The sequence below is a fragment of the Dunckerocampus dactyliophorus genome, chromosome 2, assembly GCF_027744805.1.
Source record: "Dunckerocampus dactyliophorus isolate RoL2022-P2 chromosome 2, RoL_Ddac_1.1, whole genome shotgun sequence".
Classification (NCBI taxonomy): Eukaryota; Metazoa; Chordata; class Actinopteri; order Syngnathiformes; family Syngnathidae; genus Dunckerocampus; species Dunckerocampus dactyliophorus.
This window is the reverse complement of record NC_072820.1, coordinates 25,276,637-25,298,767: the sequence shown is the minus strand read 5'-3', so window position 1 is coordinate 25,298,767 and position 22,131 is coordinate 25,276,637. Positions and strand designations below refer to the sequence as shown.

The window sequence follows — 22,131 nt, the reverse complement described above, 5'->3', positions numbered from 1 at the left end:
TGTGGAAATGGGGAGACATCCATTGTTTCCATCCATTGTTTCCAACATAAGATGTCTTATGTTTGTGTGTGTGAGATAGAGAGACAGGGGGTGTTCATGTGTGTGTCAGACAGAGAGAGACTATTTAGACATGAATACTGTGAAGCAACTAAGGTGTAGAGTGCTTCAAAATATGCATGTCTAAATACTTATAATAATCTCACACACTCACACCCCCCTGCCCCACAACCCTCAACCAGTTTCTCCTAATTGACATGCCTTCAAAGGGAGAGAAGTCAATTGGAGGTTGTGGCGCATGTTGGACATAATTCACCCATCGGAACTTTATGTGAGTTGCAGTTTCACCTGGGTCCTTATGGTGGAGGGACCCTTGTTTTCCAGTTGAGAGACATGTGCATTTTGCTCTGTCAGGTTGTAAGCTCGAGAGGAGCAGGGAAATAAATGTTCCCAGTTGCTGTTCCAATAACTCCGCCTGCGACTCCTTCTTTCTGGCACTACATTGGTGACCCCGACAGTGGACCTGTAGTCTCCGGGACCACGGCGAACACAATGGCGGACAACGTCACACTTAAGTTGCCAGAGTACTGGGAGTCGGCACCTGAAGCGTGGTTTGCGCAGGCCGAGGCACAGTTCGGTCTTCGCGGCATTGAAGACGACGAGAAGAAGTTCTGGCATGTCGTTACGGCGCTAAACAGCAGGACGGCGTCCCAGGTTGTCCGCTTCATCACCTCGCCGCCGGCCCGGGATAAATTCGGCGCGCTGAAGGAGCACCTACTCAGGGTGCACAGCCTGTCCCGGCGTGAGCGAGCTCGTCGGCTACTGGACATTAGCGGCCTTGGCGGACGCTCACCGACTTGGGCAACGAGGAGCCGGGTTCGCTTTTCAGGGAGCTGTTCCTGCGAGAATTCCCCGTGCAAGTGCGCACCGCCCTCGGCAACTCCGACGTCTCGGACCCGCGCGCTCTCGCAGAGGAGGCAGAAGCCTATTTTACTGCGACCCCTCATACAAGCAAGCACCTTCCGAGTACCTAGCCCCAGCGCGCGAGATGCGCGCATCAGCCGACCAGCGGGGGAGCCAATGGGAGCGCGACCATCGAGAAGGCTGGTGTTGTTACCATGCCCGCTTCGGGGCCAAGGCGAGGGCCTGCCGGCCGCCATGCACATACTCAGCGGCGGGAAACGCCGGTGCCCGCCCCCTGTAGTGGCCGGGGTGGCGGGCACTCCCAACCAGCTGCTTTTTGTGGTGGACTCTCTCTCCGGTTGCAAGTTTCTGTGCGACACCGGCGCACAGAGGAGCGTGATACCGGCAGCGCCTGGGGAGGAGGCTGATGCTTCACCCGGTCCAGCACTCTGTTCAGCGGCTGATACGCCTATACGGACGTATGGACTAAAGACTTTGGATTTGCGTTTTGGCAGTCAGCGGTTCGTGTAGGAGTTTGTCGACGCGGACGTCGCCTTTCCCCTCCTTGGGGCGGACTTCCTTTGTGCGCACAACCTGCTGGTGGACGTTGTTAATGGACGCTTGGTGGACGCTCGGACATTCCTTTCCATTCCCGGGGTCAGGGGTGCGGCCGGACTTATTTGCCTTTCCAACTCGCTCGCGGAGGACAATGTGTTTTGCCGGTTGTTACGTGAGTACCCAGACCTCACCCGCCCTACCTTCTCCTCCGTCTCCGCTAAACACGGTGTCTTTCACCGCATTGTCACATCTGGCGCACCAGTGCATGCCCGCGCGTGTCGCCTCGATCCGGCTAAACTTCACACAGATGGTGAGGTGTCGCAGCACCAAAGTTGGCATCCACTAGCGGACTGGAACTCGGCTCATGGTCCGCGGTAGTTGGCGCCGGCTTGTTGACATTTTTTCTACCGACACTGTAAAGAATCTTGAGAGCTTCGACAAAGAGAGAATATATTTTGGCGTCCTCTCGCCGTTTCCTCTTCTCAAACCCGCTCTGGTAAATTCGCTTCATTTTAAGCAGCTTCACACTTACCTTTTCACAAAGGTGCATCACCGCCGCCATCATGGAACAGTCCATTATATTGTGTGGAAGAGGGAGGTTGAAAGCATGAATTTAGTTTTCAGATGGCTTTCTGTTTTGTTCTATTATTTGTTTAGTATGCTAACATAATTATACATGAATATATATGGGTGCTGCTGGCAGTGTTGGCCCTGGCCCATGCTGGTTGGGGCGGGGTCAGCTAGTTGTGGCCCCCTACTGGTTGGGGGCCTAAGGCAATTGCCTACTTTGCCTTAATGGTAGGTTCGCCCCTGGTTACACAAAGCTTTTTTGAGTGACATGACCTTTCCCCCACCGTAAGCAACTGGCGCCAACCCTCTGGAGTGATCTCCAATTATGCCAATATGGGGTGGGGGGTTTAAAATGGTGTCCCCTCAAACCCAAACCCAATTAATTCCGCTGCTTTCACTTATTATTTCCACCGTGGGGCCATGTCGTGCTTGGCGGCCTGTTAACTGGAGTACCGAGCCCACCCGTCCCCCACCCCGCCACCCCTCAGCTCTACGTCACGCTTGGCCAAGCAAATCACACCGTCATGTGCGTAATTAATGACAAATCAGGAGTGCATCCCCCCCAACCCAGGACCTGTGGCTAAATGAAGGTCTGTTGATGGAGCCATTACTAATTTTACAGTTATTTTGCACTTTTTAATCCTCATTCTTTCCGCCTTACAGTGCAATCCAGTGACTCAAACGGCAACTTCCTGCCTAAGACATCCAAGTGTGTCAACACTAAATTATCGATTTTTATATTATTATTAACAGTTTTAATTTGACAATTTGATAATTTGACTTTTGCAGTATATTATTATATAAACAGTATGTATTTTTTTGTCTGTATTTCATAGCATTTTTTTAAATTCATACTTTATTGTTGTATTTATATATGTGTGCTATGCTGCTATTGCCACTCCTGTGTTATATACTGTTTACAGTGTTGCTGCAATTGGAACCTTAATTTCCTTGTTGACACACAATCAGGAGCTCAATAAAGTTCATTCTAATCTAATATAATCTATTCTAATCTAATTTAAATCAAGCTGTTCCAGAATAAAATGTTCTATTCAATTGAGCTGCTCGGTAGCATTTAAACTACTAAAAGTTTCATGAGAACGATCTTGCACATTTGATGTTTCAAGTCAGCCCTACTTTTCCAGTGTTTCAGGTGATTTTTGAATAAGCCTGTTATGATATCATCCATCCATCAATTTTCTATACCGCTTCTTCCTCATTAGGGTCGCGGGGGCATGCTGGAGCCTATCCCAGCTGACTTCGGGCGACAGGCGGGGTACACCCTGGACTGGCTGGACTGGTTGCCAGCCAATGGCAGGGCACATATAGACAAACAACCATTCACACTCACATTCATACCTATGGACAATTTAGAGTCGCCAATTAACCTAACATACATGTTTTTGGGAATGTGGGAGGAAGCCGGAAGCCCGGAGAAAACCCACGCGCACACGGGGAGAACATGCAAACTCCACACAGAAATGCCCAGGGGAGAATCGAACCCAGGTCTTCCCGATCTCCAGGCTGTTCCAGTATTGGCCAACATGATATGATATCTTGAGATGTATTTATTGTTTTTGTGAGGCTGTTACAGCGTTGTTCTAAGGAATAATGAACATGCTTCCTGAAGCATTCGACAGTTGGAAAATTGACGTATAGAAAATAATAGATAGAACCACATTTATTTTGTGAGCTGGTGTATAAGCTCGCAGTGGGAAGGTGTCTCGACACCCCCTGCTCGAGCCTGATGGAGTGGAGCTTCATCAGCCTAACAGGCCTGGCAAATCGCCACGTCCACAGGTCGCCATCAAGGCAGCTTGCTGTGTCGCGGCAGGCTTGGGCGGCCAATTGTACGGCGGCACTCATTAATTAGGCGTGTGTGTGTGTGTGTGTGTGTGGCGCAAGAAAAACAAGTCTTACAGTAGCACTGCCATAATCGTTAGCCTTTTTGCACATTGCATACAGCAAGTTACACTAATACTTCTATTATGACTTTCTGTTATTAGCAGTCTAACCGGTGGTAATTGCAGAATTACAAAATGTTGCCAACAATGCCAACAATATTGTGAAACCTCGCCCCAAAAGTGCTATAAATATGGAGTTCAATATTGTGAAAGTTCATGTTTTACTGTTTCTTTGAATTTTTTTGTGTTTTTTTTCTGTGACGTCACCACAGAGGGATGAAAGTGTGATGATAACCATAGACCTGGAAATGGAACTTACCAGCAATGCCTATGGAGGCCACTAGGTGACAGTATGCCTCTACAAACATCTTCTCCCAAACGTCCTCAAGGGGTGAGTACTTTTACTTTGAGTTTGTTTTATTATACGGTATTTTTACACTTGCGTACCAAAAATGCCCTGAACATCTTACATTATATTTACATGATTTTATTTTATTATATTATTGTTATTATTTTTATATATGACTTTGGTGTGGTTATTTTTTGGGGTTGTGTTATCAGCATAAAAAGGTACCAGTGATGGCAAAGATGGAAAGGTGTTATGATAACCACAGAACAGGAAATGAAACTTATCAGTATCATCTCTAAACGGCCACAAGGTGACTAATACCTACAAATACTTTCTACGTGCCTGTCAAAGGGTGAATTTTACTTTGTGTTAGTTATTCCACAGTTGCTTGACAGTTACAGTTTTCAAACGTGACTTAAAACATGGCCAAGTCAAGGTGAATGAGTGAGAACATTCCAAATCATGTGAGCATTTTGTCAACAAGCTGCATGTGGATGATGATGGTGACAAGATGAAGAATCACGGGGGCAGAGGACATTCAGTGATAATCAGGTCATGCAAACCTTTTTTCAGGGGCCATCTGAGGGCATTCTGTCTATGAGTGAGGATCTGGACTTAATCGCTTTAAAAACAGTAATTAGGTGTTAAGAGGCAGGCTTGTCTGTTTAAATTAGCCTCCTGGGCCAGATTACACTCTTTAACTCGGAACAGGCTTCCCTTCTTGTGCCTCCTTGTGCCCTGAAAGGGCCCGATTTGATGCACTTTAGCATCAAATTAGCACATCCTGACCATCTAATGCTCATTCTTAAGCCTGTGTGAGTCCGATCTGAAGTACAAAGTATATACTATACTGTATATTGATCACAACTCAAGTCTTCTGTGCTATTTGGACGCCCATAAAGCACAGAAATTAAAGTATAGGTGCAGACATCTAAAGTGACAGTCCAGACATTTATTCTAATAGAAGAGTGTTCAACCTAAAGAAACACAAGTCACCAGAGTTTGAAGTCATCATGACTAATGACAAGAACCTCTAATGACAAGTCTTTTCTTCCCCTTGCCCCCTACATATATATACTGTGTATAATTCTGCATATTTGACCAAAAATGTGTTCTTAATAAATCCATCCAAATCAGTACATTCAATTCTTTCCAAGACAAGTGTGTTCTCAGTGAGAAACGGTTCCTGTGCTTGTAAATCCTCTTCATGATGCAAAACACAGTTTGTAAACATTCAACTGGAGCAGCCAAAAACAAAAAAAAAAGCCTCATGTGACTGATCACATGTGTTGCCATGTTTTGTCCATGGATTGAATGTGCTCTTTGGCCTTCATCCTGAGTGCTGTGATGCTGGAACTCCTGTCGTCCTCCATGGGGTATTTGTCATTGAAGCCAGCTGAGCACTGGTAGGGCGGTGGCCCCCCGATGGGCTGCATCCCTTGCACCAAGCCAGGCGGGCTGTTGAGGAAGCCATGGCCGGGATAGGCTGGCTGCAGTGCCTGAGGCGAGCCCATGAAGCCGGGAATGGTGTGCATGGGCGTGGCAGTGGGAATGGGCGAGGTGAGCCAGGGGTCCAGGGGCATAGCGTTGGTCACCGGCCCCACGCTTGGGGGCATCGGTGGCCGGTTGAAGGAAAGCACGGGGGAGTCGTGCAGCTTCATGGTGGTGGTGTCCATCTTCTCTTGACGGCGCCACTTGGCTCTGCGGTTCTGGAACCACACCTGGACATAGACGCAACATAGCAACATAGACTTTACTCGTAGTGTGTCACTCTGGTCCTGATGGCAAATGCACTCCTTCATCCCCAAATGTATCCCAATTTATACAGACATTATAATGGGTTCATCCTTCATGGTATTCAGTCGTTAACGGCAGTCGTAATGACACAGAATGCCCCACTCCATTGTACCTTACCGACTTTCATTTGGCACCACAAAAGAGTGAAACGATTCTTGTCTGGACATGCCTCTAACTTTAGAGGATCAATACTTAATCATTAATACACCAACCCCTCAGACTAGAGCTGTCATACCGAGTCAGTCTAGAGTTGTCCCACCTAGTCATTTAGCATAAACTGATCAAGCCTGCTGGGATGAAAGGCGAAACATCTTCTAAGACAACCAGAACAGTCCAGTTGCGACCGATTAAACGCCCTGAGAATACAATAACCTGGATGAATTTGAATATTCACAGGCATCCTTTATGGTGCTCAGGTTCTCTTGAGCAAAAGCGTTTTTAAAAAAACACAGTGGAATTCCCCCCATGTGCATCACACAGCAGACCTTCATCAAGACCAGTTAGCCAAACTGTCATTTATGCTGGCGCTTGCAGTGAAGTGAACAAAGGATGGCAGTCAGCAGGTTGGGCCACAGCATGCTGAATGAAGAAAGTGTGTAAAAATAGAGTTTGCTTCTGGTTGACTGGGGAATCAGTTAAGAAGTTTAGAATAGAAAATAGATTAAAAATGTCTATTATTGTAAGATAGTGACATTCAGTCTCCCAGAAAGCAGTCTTGGCCCCTGAGGTCAGAAGCAGTCCAAATTTTGATGCCATCCACAATTTTCTATTAGAATAAACTCAGTCACCTGACAGTTTTAAAAGACTTTATCTTGGACAAGATATTTGCAGCTTTAAGACCTGCTGCTGAGGAAAATGCAGTTTTGGACTGGTTTCCAGAAAGAGGCTAAGGTTCTGTTTGAGTATCTCTGAGTACTTGGCTTTGGGCCCGAAGGTTGCAGGTTTTAGAGATGCTACGGACTAAATTGTGGAACTTTGGAGGTCGCCAAAAAGAGACAGGTTCAGTTTCCAAACACTGTTGGTAGGTCTCTTATACAAAGGACTGAACTCCCAACTGCCTGAGGGCAAAGATTGGTTGGCAAAGTCTTGACTTTGGAGAAAAGATTGTGAATTTGAGATTAAAATATGGAACTGGGGACTGGTTGTCAACAAGACTGTCAATTCTTCTGGGGAGCAGTAGCTTTGTCTCAATGGACTTGGCTTCAGACCGCTGGTTTGAAAGTTTAAGACCTGTTCCCTAATATATGGAACTTGAGACTGGCTTCTTGAGACTGGTAAGGAGTGCAGTAGCTCAGTCTCTAAGAATGTGGCTTTATACCATCTGTTTATGGATGGAAGTAGGTCTACAGAGGTATAGGTATGCAGACTAAGGCTTTAGAGCTTAGGTTTACAGGTTCAAGTCCAACAGCGTATGAAAACCTGGAAGTCCGGGTTAGCTGTCAGACATGCATGTTCTGCAGAATGGGTGGGATGCTGCTGGTGGTCTTTTACCTGGACGCGGACCTCGGGCAAGTTGACCTTCATGGCCAGCTCCTCGCGGCTGTAGACGTCTGGGTAGTGTGACTTCTCGAAAGCGCGCTCCAGCTCATGCAGCTGGTAGGTGGTGAAGGTGGTGCGATTCCTCCGGTGTTTCTTTTTGGAGTGCTCTTCCTCCACATTGTTGTTGGGTGAGTCCTCGGCCACGTCTGTGTCCTTTTGCATGCCGCTCATCCCTTCATCACACTTGTCGCTGGAGAACAGGTCTGAAGCTGAAAGAATGGAACAGATATTTGCGTTGTTTTGACTTTTGCTGTCTACAAATATCGTATTAGCTTCACTGCACTGGCTATCTGTCAAATTTAGAATTGAGTTTAAAATTGTCCTTCTTTACATATGAAGCACTACACGGTCAGGTACCAGTATATCTTTCAGAGCTCCTAGAACCCTATCAACCCAGAAGAACACTGCGCTCCCAGAATTTATAATTACTTGCCACTCCTAGAATTTTTAGAAGTAGAATGGGAGGCAGAGCATTCAGTTAGCAGGCGCCTCTGTTGTGGAACCATCTCCCCCACTCAATCCGGGGTCCACACACCCTCTCTCTATTTAAGTCTACTCAAAACTTACCTCTTTGCTAAAGCATATAGTTAGAACTGAAGCATGATATGCTGATATGTATCACAGACACTCCTCTATGTTCCTTGGACTAAGACTAAGACTTTTGGCTTGATCTACCATCTATCCCTCTACTCTATTTTATATCTTAACCCAACCAGTAGAGACAGATGGCCGCCCTACAGAGCCTGGGTTCTGTTCAAGGTTTCTTTTCCAGAGTGAGTTTTTCCTTGCCTCCGTCACCAAGTGCTTGCTCATGTGGGGTTTCAGTTGGTTCGCTGTTTTCATTTGTGACCTTCATGTGTAAAATGCCATGAGATACCTGCTGTTGTGATTTGGCGCTATATAAATAAATTGAATTGAATTGAATTGACTGGTGCTTATACAGTAGTAGTGAAATCTTGACTGCAGGCCTTGACAGAGGATTATTTACCATCAGGGGTCTTCTTGACATCTTTCACTGAATTCTTCACCTAATCCTACAGTAACAGATGCTACCAGTTAAAGCCGAAAGGCTTCACCCCCCCTCTCCACCACTACTGTAATCTAGACTTTGCTTGTAGTCCAAAGAATAGTCACACACCAACACCCGTACTAGTGGTTGTAGACAAGACAGTTTGCCATGACTGAGTCATAGTACTGGCAGTGGCTCTCTTGGAGATAGATAAGCTCACAAATATATTACAGCATCAGTGGATGATGCAATGGAGTTCTAGACTACTGTAAAGTAGGTATATTGCTTCATATAGATAACGCAAAATTTCTGTTAAATAATCCACTTGTTGTCCTGACGTCCTGCTCCTGTTTTGGCCTGAACTACACTTTTATCCACCGGTTGGATAGCAATTGGCTGTGTTGCCTTTTAAGAGAGGACTGTGGACGAGACATTGATACAACACTTTACTCTTAGTGGTGATCTTGTAGTTTTAGTCTTTTGAGGGATCGTGATGTCACCAGAGTTTTTGGCCGATTTGGGGGTTTAAGAGTGTTCCTAATTCTGCATCAGAGAACTTTAGCTGACAAGTCATCATGCAGTAGACTCCAAGATTTCAAAAACACAAAACAGAAGGAACTTCTCAAAGCTACTAATTAAAAGTTTGCACTCTGGCATTCCTTTGAAACTGAACCCAAAACTTCAACTCACCATGGTAGGACGAATGTTGAGGGTTGTCACCACCCAGTTCTGCAAGATGTCCGTATGGGTCCTGCTTGTCTGCGTTTTCCCTACCACCCTTTTGGCTGTCATCATCCACAGCGTGGAGCAGAGGGTCCTGGTCTTTGGTGAAGCCCAGGATGACATCGATGCTGTGGACCCTGACCCCGGAGGAGCTGGAGCTGGCACCTTTTGCCATGTCATAGTTGTCTAGGCAACCGTCTTCCACCATTCCCAGGGCATCCATTGACAAATGCATCCGTATTTGGGTGTTTGCGGAATGTCGAAGTTGGGTTTCTGGGTCACTTCCTAGTCAGGACAGGCCAAGCAAACGGACCGAGTGCTGCTTGCAAAAAGTCCAACAAACTCACATGATTGTCTTTGCAAGAGAACAAAAATGGGACAAATTATTGGAACTGAAGTGGAAGTTGAAGTGGAAAAACAAGGCGAGCTTACCTATGTTAGCTTCTACTTTGTGCACATGGTGTCCCTGTAGCCTCTAAGCAGTCGACTGACACTATCCAGTCTTCAGTGGCACTTGTTGCTCCACGTTAAGTCCTCCAAATCCCCCTCCCCTTGCACTCAAGTGAGCAAAGGATATGCTGACGGCATCTTGTCCACGAACCAAACTAACCCGTAAAAAAACCCACAAATGACCACAAGGATGTAAGGAAGACCAAGGATTAAGAGGTTTATTCATTGGGATCCTTCCCCTTTAAGAATGACTGACAGTTGTTTTCTGCCCAAGTAATTGCTCCAAATGTGTCCTGCATTCAGCGCCCGGTTGGAGGCCATCGCTAATGAAGCCTTGACAAAACTTTCTTTCAAAAAAAGCTATTGTGCGCCGGAGAATGGCTTGTATAGCGAGAGTGTGCGCTAATCCCTTCATTACAAGACACAAGAGATGGACTTTTAACTTAAATGCTCAGCCACTGGAAAGGCCACCAGTTTCCCTTTTTGGGGGATTTTTGTCACCCAAACCATTGCAAGATCCTATGATGAAAGATGAAGATAACTGAATATTCACCAGGACTGGCCCGATGGTGGCCATCATCACCGTCATTAAGGGGAGGGGTTAAATGGGTCCTTGCAAGTTTCTCCTGCGCCAGCTGGCCCAAGCCGAGCCGGAGCTGCTGCCTCTCCGGCAGGAGGTGTTGCAGAGATCAATCCTCATTCTTAATGAGCCTAAAGCCTTCACTAGAGATTTCCTCTGACCTCACTCCTCCCAGCATTGCAGACATATTTTTAGCAACTTCTTTGCAGGATGCTCAAAAAAACAGGAAGTTTCCCCTTCTTTGCTATGAATGCTATGTTGTTTGAGGGAATATTTGTCCATTTGTGAGGTCAGCTGTGTGTGACGGGGCTTCTTCCACACCACAACAAACTCAACCAAGCTTGCTTTCATGCACTGGCAACAGAAAGGTTTGAAGCATTCGTTGCTGCTTATTTTTCGTGGAATCGCCTGTGATTGCCTCGTGTCTGATGTGTGTTGCATTCAGGATGTTGTTAAAAGGTTTCAAACTGCTAACAAGTTTAAAGCCGTCCGTTAACATGGAGCCTCTTTGCCAATAAACACAACTAGCCAGACTGATTCCCGAGACGACACATCACAGGGATAGGGATGCTTCGATCGATCGGCCACCGATCAGTATCGGCCCATTTCCGTGAAAAATCACGTGATCGGCATATGCCGATAAATGCCTTTCAACGCCGATCGCAAAAGCCGATCACCTGTGGCTCGTACTATTGCAGCCCGCAGCGATGCCTTCTTGTATGTTGTGTCTTGCAGTAACTAACGTCCTAGGGAGCGTCATCCTCCCACTTTCCTTCACAGTGTGCAGGCGTGCCAAAACAAAAACAGTCATGTCTGCCGCATGGAACATAGCTGCCAACACATGCCACGTAAACTATCTCGCAGGACTAGCACTTTTAAAAAGCTTTAATTTAATACGGCATTTGAAGAACAAACACTTGATGGCCACAACGGTGGCCAACACTCGCCTGTATCTGTGTGACAGAAGGCTAAGCAAATAACCCGAAAAATAATTGATAATTCATTGGACGAGATGACCAGCCTTTCTCAGCAGTGGAAGACAACGGGTTCTCTGAGTGCTCTCTCACTTACCTGGAAGTCCTGCTAGAGCTCCTCAATGTACTCTCACACTCTCGCATCCAAAGTCTCCTTAAAGAAGGCATCTCATCCGCTGTAAGCTTCACGAGTGATATATGCTGTCTTGAAAAAGTAAGTAAAATATGTTTTTGTCTAAATTAAGGTGATTTTGCTGTTCCTTTTTTCATGTCATATGGCCAGTAGCAGGGGTGCAACCAGGAATTCTGGGTCCCATGAAAAAAATCATGTTGCCCACCCCCATTAAATTAATTACAATTACCTATATTTATGGGCCCCCTGGCAGTCAAGGGACCATGGAATTGTCCTGACTTTTCTCCTTTATACGGCACCCCTGGCCAATAGCACTCATTATAAATAAATTGAAAAATGTATAATTAATCCATGTAATCGGAGCATCCCTATTAAGGCACAATCTTTGGTCACATAAATCCAATGGATGCCATGTAAAATGTTCAATAAATACAATGAAAGTATCTTACGTTGACATCTCTATTCTTATAAGAATTCTTATGAGAATGATAATGGAAAAAAATACAAAATAAAAAAAAACACAGTACATTTCTGATGTTAAAATGTTTAGCTTTATTTGAGTAGTATTGCAAGTGCAATTAACTGTCTTCCTACAGTCTATAAAGGAATAGTGATGTCTGCATATGGAATTGACATAATATGATAATCATCACTGAGAAGTAATGCAGCTGTGATGGTGTCATAACGTCATCAATAGAGCATTCGACTCCTGACACCTGCCGACTTGTTGGCCAGGGAAATTGATAATCATTTTATCACATTAATATATTAAACCTGTCCCTCTTTGCTTGTTTCCCCATTATCCTAATTGAGTGCAAATTGGTTAAGCGGGCGCGGCATAGCTATCAAGCATCTTAGTTTTATCAGATGACAATTTAAGCCTGCAAGATCCTATTACCCAGAAAGCGGCTAATGTTTTAAAGGCGCTGTGTCAGCTTACAGGCCAAGGAAGGAAGGAAGGAAAGAGGGGGATGGGAGATGATGAGGAGATGATGAAGGTGAAGCGGGCTACTTGATGATCATGTGATCAACTTTGACGGAAATGTGGGAAAGAGACACCAAAATTTGTATGTTTATTATCATACTAAGAATGATTGTTAAGGAGGATGCATGTGCTTGTTTTCATCACTTTTAGCCTACTTTCTTATTAAACGTATTCCAATTTCAAGGTGACGTAGTGGACAAAAAGCAGTTTGGTGAGCGTTTAAGGGACCTTGTGAGCTTTTCTGCTGCTTTATCTTTTAATCTTATAGTTTGCCAAAATGGGCAAAGGGGTTAACCCTAACCCTGCATTCATCCAGCTTAGGCTGCTTGTGCAGCAGAGGATTGTTTCAGCAGGAAGACAAACACTTAGTACACTTAGTAGTCCTTTCTCAGGCAAGGAACTATAGTTGCTTACTTCAGCTTAAGTCAGTCATGTCCAAACTTCCTCCAGCGAGGGTCACATGCTGAAAAATGAAATAATGGAACGGTCATTGTTGTTTTGTAAAGCAACACAGATATGCGAAGAAGTGTATATATAGTTCAAGAAAAAACTGCATCTCAGCTTTGTGATATCGTGAAAGACTGTATTATTAGTATGGACTTCTGTCTTTGCTCTTTTATTCACATTTTTGTTGGGGTTTTTTTTCAAAATTTCAACTTATTTCTTGAATAATCATTTGGGCTGTCAAATGATTAAAAATTTAAATCCAATTAATCACAGTTTTCAAATTAATTAATCATGATTAATCACCATTTGCAACTATGTTTCAAATGGGCCCATTTTTACTGTATTTATGAACAAAAAGATAAATGACAGAACACAATGATATATATATATATTTGTATGTATTAACAGCTCCAAATGAACTGTCATGATACTACACATGTCTGATCATGTATTTCAGAAAAAAAACAGATCTCTGCACCTCTTCCTGCGGTGTTTCCTTGGGTTTCCTGCCTCCCTCCCAGAGTGTCTGTGTAATTTAGTCAACCGTCTGCCCTCTTCCAGGTACGCCTCCCGCCGAGCCCACTCCGTTGTGACAGGTCAAACTCCCAAGCACTCCCGAGGACTTCCACAGCTGCCACCTTGTGTCCAATTACTTACACAAAATAAACACAGCAACATTTCCTGGGAGCCATTACTCGACGTGCTAACACCGTGAACAGAGCGAAGCAGAGGGATGCTGGGGATGCCCATATAAGGAAGTCTGGGTTGCACTGATGTCAATAGAACTCGGTTTTAAAAAAAAACTCTGTAAAACACAGCATGCAGAGCCATCCAAAACTGCTTTGAGGGCTCCTTTCCAAAAGCGCAAACCTCATTATCTGACGCGTTGGCATCGTTTAACACGAGAATACAACATTGTATTCAAAGCATAAAAGGTCCCTTTTAAATGCATCAAATTGTACTTCTGCAATAAGAGTTACGTTAGTGAGTGATAAGATGCTATGCTACTAAAATGACATTATTTTTCATCATAATATTATGAGTTTATTCTCGAAAAATTGAGACTTTCTTTCTCGTTAGAATACAACTTTTTTCTCTTAATATTTTGTCTTTATACTCATCAAATTACAGCTGTTTTTTCTTTTTCGCTGCTGTTGTTTTTTTGTTTTTTTCCAACTATTTCAGCTTTCTTCTTGTAAAATATATTTTCGTAATTATGACTTTATTTCCATTTTGACTTTATTCTCGTAACATTATAACTTTTTCCGAAACCTAATTTTTCAAAAATTACAACTTTATTGTTTTGTTTATTTCTCATTGTATATTATTATTAATGTATTAAAAAATAACACCTTTTTTGTTTAATATTTCAACTTCATGCTACTGAAATTATGTTATTTTTCCTCATAATATTACATTGTAAAATTACTACTGACTTTTCCATTTTTCTGCTAGTGTTTTGTTTTTGTTTTTAGTTTTCATGTTAAATTATATTTTTAAGATGGCCCCCGGATGCACTTTGGACACCACTGACTAAATTGGAAATGCATACCACATGCCTCACTATCAGGCAGGAGAATCATGTGACTTCTCAGCCAATCAGAAAATGATGGTATTCCAGCCTGACCATTTTCCTATTACTATTCTTCTTGCTAATGAGTGGTTGCATCTTCTAGTGTAGCCATTGTACGTCTGATCATGAAGTCTTCTATGAACAGTGGACAGTGATACCTTCACTCCTGTCCTCTGCAGGTTGTTGCTGATGTCACAAACAGTTGTTTTAGGCTTTTTTCTTTACAATTCTCATAATGTTTCTGTCATCAGCTGCTGATGTTTTCTTTGGTCTATCTCTGTCACGTCTGTTACTCAGTCCACCTGTGGTTTCTTTCTTCATCAGGACATTCCAAATGGTTGTACTGGCTACGACCAATGTTTGTGTCATGATTCTGATAGATTTTCCATCTTCTCTCAGATTCACAATTGCTTGTTTATCACCCAACAAGCAATGTAATCAGACACACCTGGGCAACACAACGCACCTGTCAGTCACATGTTCCAGATGAAAAGATGCTATAGCTTCTAAGTTGTGCATCTGATCCAGATGTAAATCCCTGGAAATAAAAGCTGAAATGTTAGTCTATGCTCTCATATTCATCTCTTGATGTCAAACCCAAAGGTTTTCAGTCCACACCAAAAATAAATAAACTGATATTTCTGGAGGGCACTGTATCGATCTCTCTACCTATCTACCAAGCTACCTATCTATGTCAAAGTGTCCTAACATAAAGATGGTGGGATATTAAAAGGTCAAAGGGCAGAAGGAGAGGAAGCAGGTGGCTTTGAGCAAAGTCTGGCTCAGGCGGTGTTGTCGTTGGCGTTACCACCTTACTGTAATGTTGTTAGCGAGGGCAAAACCCAATCAACAACAGCATGATATGAAACACGATCTCATGGCTTTGAATGACATGACTTTTCATCACGATGTTAAGAGACTAATAAATGAAACAACATTACAGTAATTGTATCTTTAAAAACGTGACATTAGCTCTTAGTTTCCTCCGGAAGTCAACTTTATATAAAATCTAGTGCATAGTCCTCCTCTCAGTGTACAAATAAATGTAATGCAGTGTTTATCATGTGTTTGCAAAGGTGGTCTATGCAAGCCTTTTCTCACTTTTAATGAGCTTACATGCAGCTCGGGACATATGCTTGATCTCTTGGCTGCAGAAGTACTCGCTTCTTCTTCTTTCCCTGGTCTACACAACCTGCAGAACATATCTTCTTCTCATGCAAAAGCAATGCAGGTGTCTCACAGCTTTTTCTAATCAGCTGTCTTCCACTGCCAGACATTTGTTTTACTCTGGCTAACTCTCGTCCCTTAGTAGTGGAAAATTGTGGCTAATTCAATTATGAACGTCTTAACTTGTTTGAACTGAAGACGCCAAAACACGTCAGCACAAGCGTTTGAGTTGTTAATGTGATTAAATCATTATTGTTGTTAAAAGCACACTGGCGAAGAGGCGCGTTTTAATGGCGGCGCCCTGGAAATGAAGCCCCAGCTGCGTTGCACACACAGCCTAATCTCCCCACCCGGGCTACTTTGAGCTGCAAAGAAAATAAACAGCCACCTTAAAGCTGCCTCCTAATCCTTGCATCCGTTGATGTCATACACGCCGGGCTTGGATCACACGCAAGCGCACCAACCAGGAAGTTGATGACAGTAATACACACCTACCTGTGTCATTTTGTTGGTGGTGGTGTCTGGTCATGGGTTTTAAATGGTTTCATAGAGAACTAATAGAGAATTAAATTCAAAGAGAATTAATTAACCCTAATTGGAATTATTGTACTGTAATGGTGAGGCAACTGTAATAAATACAGGATGGAGCAATGAGTGGACAGACGTACTGTACTAACAAAAGTGAACAATGAAATGGATGGAGTACAGATGCACATGCTGACAAATGGATGAGTGGAGGACACACGCCGTGAATAGGTGACCATATGCATACTGATGGACAGGCATAGGGCCAATGAAGGGCTGGACGGATGCATGGACTTATGGATGAGTGAGAAAATAGAAAAATGCTAGGAAATATGGGTGATAGAAGGACACATGGATGGACAAGTGAATTGATACATACACAAATGGGATGGATGGATGGAAGGTTAGAAAGTTTGACAAATGACTGGACTGAGTGATAGATGGGTGGATGGATGGAAGGAGAGACGTACGGACAACTGTCCAGATACACAGACTTATGGAAGGAGTGATCAGATGGCAGTCTGTATATGTGTGCAGGCTATTGACATACAATGGGACTAATGATGGAAAGATAGCTACAGTACATGGATGTAGAAACAGGTCAGTGGACAGTGACATGGAAGGTCAGACTGATGGATGAATCAATTGACAGACTGCATTGTGGGGACACAGAGACAAATAGACTGATGATCGGATGGACAGATCTTCATGGATGGATGGAGAGACAAAGAAACAGATGGCTGGACAGATGTACGATCTTAAAGACAGACAATAGGTGGACAGACACTTGGCTGGGTGGAATGATAGACAACAGATGAATGCATTGATAAACACTGTGGTCGATGTAGGTGTAGGAGCCATTTATGTTGCTTTGGGTTTAGTTCACCTGGTTTGTGTTAGGGTAATTGCGGCGTGTTATGATTGGTTGACCACTGGTGGCGGTGTGGAGGTGTTGCATATATAGGTGCAGACGTGATAGTGCATGAAAGGAAGGTGACGGGAGGTCACACGGTTTTTACCGCTCACACATACATCATTGCACTGCTTTTACACCCTCCATACATTCAACCAGCCATAACATTTAGTATCTTCAACGTGTAATTCATTGTTTTATTCCTTTTATACAATAAACGCATTGATTCCAACGTAAGCATCCGTCTGGACATGGCATTATTGGAGCGCGTTATTACCTGAATTCCCCGCACCCAGAAGCGACTAGGACAAGACGTAACTGTCGCTACAGTAGGATTTAATGGTGAGAAGGGCGGATAGATGGTTGGATACAGGGGCATACAGACAAATGCATGGACTTTCTCTATTGGAAAATACAGTCATTTCTGGTGTATAAGCCACTACTTTTTTCTTAAACTTTGAACCCTACAGCTTACACAGTGGTGTGGCTAATTTATGGCTATGTTCTATTTTTGTGGCATGTCATTTACTTCTGAACTACTAATAATCGTTTAAATACTGTGCTGCTTGCAAGTCAGTGAGTAAACGGTAGATCTTTCTTTGGCAGGAGCCAATCACAAGCTATAAGGGAACTCACAACAAGTCCAATGAAATGCTTTGCTGGGTTGAAATGCATGACACTAAGCCGTTAAAATAGTTGTTGCTTTTTATTTTAAACTTGTATTGGTACTTGTATTGTATATTTCTTAGCTACATTTTGAGTGTTAAGTTGCTGTGTGATGATTTTAGTGTTATTTGTAAGATGACACCATGAGTCAGACTGTTATACTGAGTATTGACCTCCTGCGATTTCCACTGGGTTGACAAGCTTGTTGTGAGTTTTTTTCATAGCTCATGATTGGGTCCTGTCAAATAAAGAGCTATCTGGTCCTCACTGACTCGTGCACACCACAATATGCCATTTTATGACATGGGCATGTGTGTCTTATAGTCCGGTGCGGCGTATATATCTGTTATCTATCTATTTTTCCCTATAAATGTAGTGGCTGTGGCTTAAACACTGGTGCATCTTATACACTAGAAATTACAGTACATGGACTGAGGATGGATGGTTAAGATAGATAGATGGTTGGACACAGGTGTATTCAGACAAATGGACACGGGTTAAAGCCTGAATTATACTTCAGCGTTGTCACTAAGGGCACTCGTCCTGTTAAACTTCTTTGGCAGAGTTGCCAGTAAAGTTTTATAAACAATTTTGGGACGTCATATCACCGCTACTATTAAGAGTAATTGCAGAAATCAAAACAGCTTCCACAATAGCACCGTACATGAACACCATCATTATCACAGTCATACCAAAACCTAATAAAGGCCTAACCCAACCAGCTCAAAATCATAACCCAAACAGACAGTTATTCCATCACTCATTCACCCAGACCAAACTGGCTTCATAATAACATAATACACATAGCACAACTGGACAAAGGAAATCTGTCATTCTCTCTTTAGATGAAGAAAAAGCATTTGATAAAGTAAATTGGCAATTTCTCTTCCACACTCTCGGCAGGTTTAGTTTTGGAGTTGTTCATCCATTGGCTACGGACAGTATACACCTCACCTAGAGCCACAGTAACCACCAATGGGATCACCTCACCTAGTTTCACACTGCACCAGGGAGCCAGACAGGGATGCCATCATTCTCCTTCCCTTTTTGCTTTATTCAACGAACCACTTGCAACAACAATACGGAACAATAATAATATCAAAGGAATCCAAGATGGAAAAAAAGAATATAAAGTTAGTCTGCGTAGTCTCCACTCTTTCCAATTACACAATAAACTGGTCAAAATCTACATTACTCCGACTAACCCAAGACTCATGGGACCCCGCAGCCCAAGCATCCTTTCCCCTCCCACACTTAGGCAATATAAAATACTTGGGCGTTAGCATTTCCTCCAGGCTGTCAGAGCTCTTTCATTTGAATTACACCCCATTACTGAAGAAACTAGAAGGCACTATCAGAGGATGGAAAAATCTTCCACTACAACTAACTGGACCAATTGCTGCAGTAAAAATGGAGTGTAGCCCGGTGGCCACTGGCAGCCCGCAGCTGTTTTTTTATTGGCCTGCAGAGCATATTAAAAATATAATTTAACAAGAAAACAAAAAAAAAACAGCAGCAAAAATAGAAAAATCTGCATTAACTTGGCAAGAATAAAGTCAAAATATGAAGAAAAAAGTTGTAATCTAACCAGAAAAAGTCATAATTTTACAAGAAAATTGGTAAGGAAAACTAACCATTAATAATAACCATTAATAATCATTTTAATAGCATAAAGTTGAAATATTAAAGAAAAAATCTTACATTTTTTTAAAGTCTTAGTATTTTGAGAAAACAAACAAAATGAACGAAGTTGTATTTTTTGGAAAATTAAGAATTTACAAGAAGAAAGTTGAAATAGTTGGAAAAAAACAACAGCAGAAATGGGAAAAATTGCTGTGATTTTACAAGATTAAGTCAAAATATTTAGACAAAAAAGTCATATTCTAACGAGAAAAAAGTCCAAATGATATGAGAATAAATTCATAATATTATGAGGAAAAATCATGTCATTTTAGTATCAGAGAAAAGTCACTTTTTCACACAGGGCCATGTAGGTTTGGATTGTTTCTTCTCCCTTAATAATAAGAAGTTTGACTTAAAAACTGCATTTTGTGTTCAGTTGTATTGTCATTGACTAATATCTAAATGTGAAACATTTAGGTGTTGACAAACATGCAAAGAAATAAGAAATCAGGAAGGGGAAAAACACTTTTTCACACCACTGTAAGCAGTGGGACCTTGGCATACGAGTGTCCCAACTAAGGAGTGTTTTTGAGATGCGAGCCGTCTCATGGATTGACGGCTAAAATAGATAGATGGGTCCGGAGGCATGGAGGCCATCTGCTGGTTGTATGTATGTATGCGTTGGAGAGGGAAGGAAGTTGATTTGATATTTGCTTAAGGACGGGGGGTGGCAGTAAATAAGTTTTACTTCTTAGCACTCCTTTTTGAATATGTAATTGATTATGTTTCTTTTCATTTAGTCTAATTTATGTATATTATTATTATGTTTTGAGAGGAAAACTGAGCTTTTTTGTTTGTTTTGCGCCTGCTCAAATATTGTAAATAAACAATTCAATCAATCGATCAAACAGTTTTGTATTGTATCATATTGCAGTAGTAAAATCAACATAAAAATTCATATTGTATTGTGACGTGGAGACACGTATAGTGTTAGCCTGCTGCCAGTTATTGTAATCACTGCCCGCTAATCCCTGCTTATTGGCCATATAGGTCATATTTCCTCTTTACGCCTTTACACTCCTTTATAATCCTTTTACAAGTTTACACTTGTTCCACACTAGTTATATAGCTTTGACTAGTACTCTGACAAGACCTTTGAGCTGAGGTAGAAGGAAAGGTACTATAAAGTACTTCGACCATCAGGTCATTACTGTACTGTACTGAAATCAGATACTGTATATAAGCAATTATACACAGAAGACAAACAGCATCCTTCAGATGTCTGCAGTATATCTTTTATCGGAACAACAATACACTTATTTTGTATTTATTATTTATTAGCGTAAGATGTCACAGGACAGGAGGTCTTATGGCACGTGTGGCTTGATGCACCACAGCTCCCTCTCGTGGCCACCACAAAGCAATGCTCAATAATATAATCTCATTTATACTATACACAGTTTATATTATTATTAGGACTGTCAAATGATTGAAAATTGTAATCGAATTAATCACAATTTTCAAATTAATTAATCACGATTAATCACTGTGTGAAATATACACATTTTTGCCGTATTTTATGAACAGAAAGGTAAATGACAGGACATGAAATATATCTATTAACAGCTTCAAATGAACTGAAAATTTAAGATGAAGCTGAAGTTGATGAAGTTAGATGAAGCTTTTTTTGGCAGTACAACGGTATATTCATGTTCATGTATATATATTCATGTATAAGAACTTAGTGATTTTGGTGATTTTGGTTAAGAAAACCATGGAAATAGCTATAGGTAACAGCTCTTAAATTAAACTCTTATGAGGTATATTTGTTGTACCTTTTGTTGTACCTTTAGTTGTATCAGGCATTAAAATGCATCGATGACCTGAAGAAACAAGGGTGGTCTAATCATTTTTCCATGACTGTCTATGGTGTTGGAATTGCACTGCTGTTGATGTGTTCAGGCCAGCGACCAGTCCATGGTGTACCCCGCTTTTCACCTGAAGTCAGCTATAGGATAGGCTCCAGCATATCCCCGCGACCCGAGTGAGGACAAGCAGCATCGAAAATGGATGGATAATGAAATACTGTAAATTAGTATTACAGCTGTTAACGTTCTATTTTTGACACCCCTCGTTGTTATATTAAAATTATTTATGTTACTTTAAATTGATTTTTTTCAAATTTACTGAGACTACTGAGACTATTTTTAAGATGGGATATTTAAAGATTTTACTTCATTGATTAATTCTTGTATTATTTATTTTACATTTTTATTAGGGTTATTATAATTATTGTTCAATTGTTTGATTTTAATGCAATTATTTTTGTTATTGTTTTACTTCTTTTTCTTTTACCGGGCTAGACTGAGGTGTTTTTTGTATGTTTACAGGTTTTATTTGTTTGTTGTTAGTTTTTATTTCTTATTACTTTTATTTTGCTTCAATTTAAAATTAATTGCGTATTAATAATGATATAATAAATAATTTATTTATTTTATTTATAAATCAAATTATTTATCAAATGATTTTCTTAAAGAATGGTTTCTTGTCTCCTTAAATGGCGGCAGGCACTGCTCATTTGAATAATCCCCCACAATCCTCTCCATAGGCAAACACTATGGTGCACTAGAAATATTTGTAATGGTGCTGCATGACCGAACTATGGCAGTGTGCAACATCTGGACAAAGAAAACATGATTTTATAATGTCTTATTACATTTTTATGCAATACAGGGATTAAAATGGC

General features: G+C 42.0%; 2 protein-coding genes across 2 annotated transcripts in view; both read right to left on the bottom strand.

The window, feature by feature from the left end:
• Positions 1-3,555: 3,555 nt before the first annotated feature.
• On the bottom strand, positions 3,556-11,031 carry LOC129177900 (retinal homeobox protein Rx2-like). Its single transcript, XM_054769506.1, has 4 exons — positions 9,782-11,031; positions 9,317-9,704; positions 7,570-7,826; positions 3,556-6,002 (listed from the first exon to the last, which is right to left on the bottom strand). The coding sequence occupies exons 2-4, from the start codon at positions 9,582-9,584 to the stop codon at positions 5,562-5,564; spliced, it is 966 nt and encodes a 321-aa protein (XP_054625481.1). The 5' UTR covers positions 9,585-9,704; positions 9,782-11,031; the 3' UTR covers positions 3,556-5,561.
• A 404-nt stretch (positions 11,032-11,435) lies between these two features.
• Positions 11,436-22,131, bottom strand: part of LOC129170083 (uncharacterized) — a 70,603-nt gene continuing 59,907 nt past the window's right edge. Inside the window, exon 4 of the mRNA XM_054757301.1 lies at positions 11,436-12,934. The gene's annotated coding sequence lies outside the window, so the exon portion shown is untranslated. The remainder of the gene's footprint in view (positions 12,935-22,131) is intronic.

Excerpts from the sequence above, each read along its gene's own strand:
- LOC129177900 (XM_054769506.1), bottom strand. The coding sequence starts at position 9,584 with ATGCATTTGTCAATGGATGCCCTGGGAATGGTGGAAGACGGTTGCCTA. Across the intron at positions 7,827-9,316 it reads TCAACATTCGTCCTACCATG|CTTCAGACCTGTTCTCCAGC; the intron begins GTGAGTTGAAGT and ends CCATTCTTTCAG. Across the intron at positions 6,003-7,569 it reads TGCCCGAGGTCCGCGTCCAG|GTGTGGTTCCAGAACCGCAG; the intron begins GTAAAAGACCAC and ends GTCTATGTCCAG.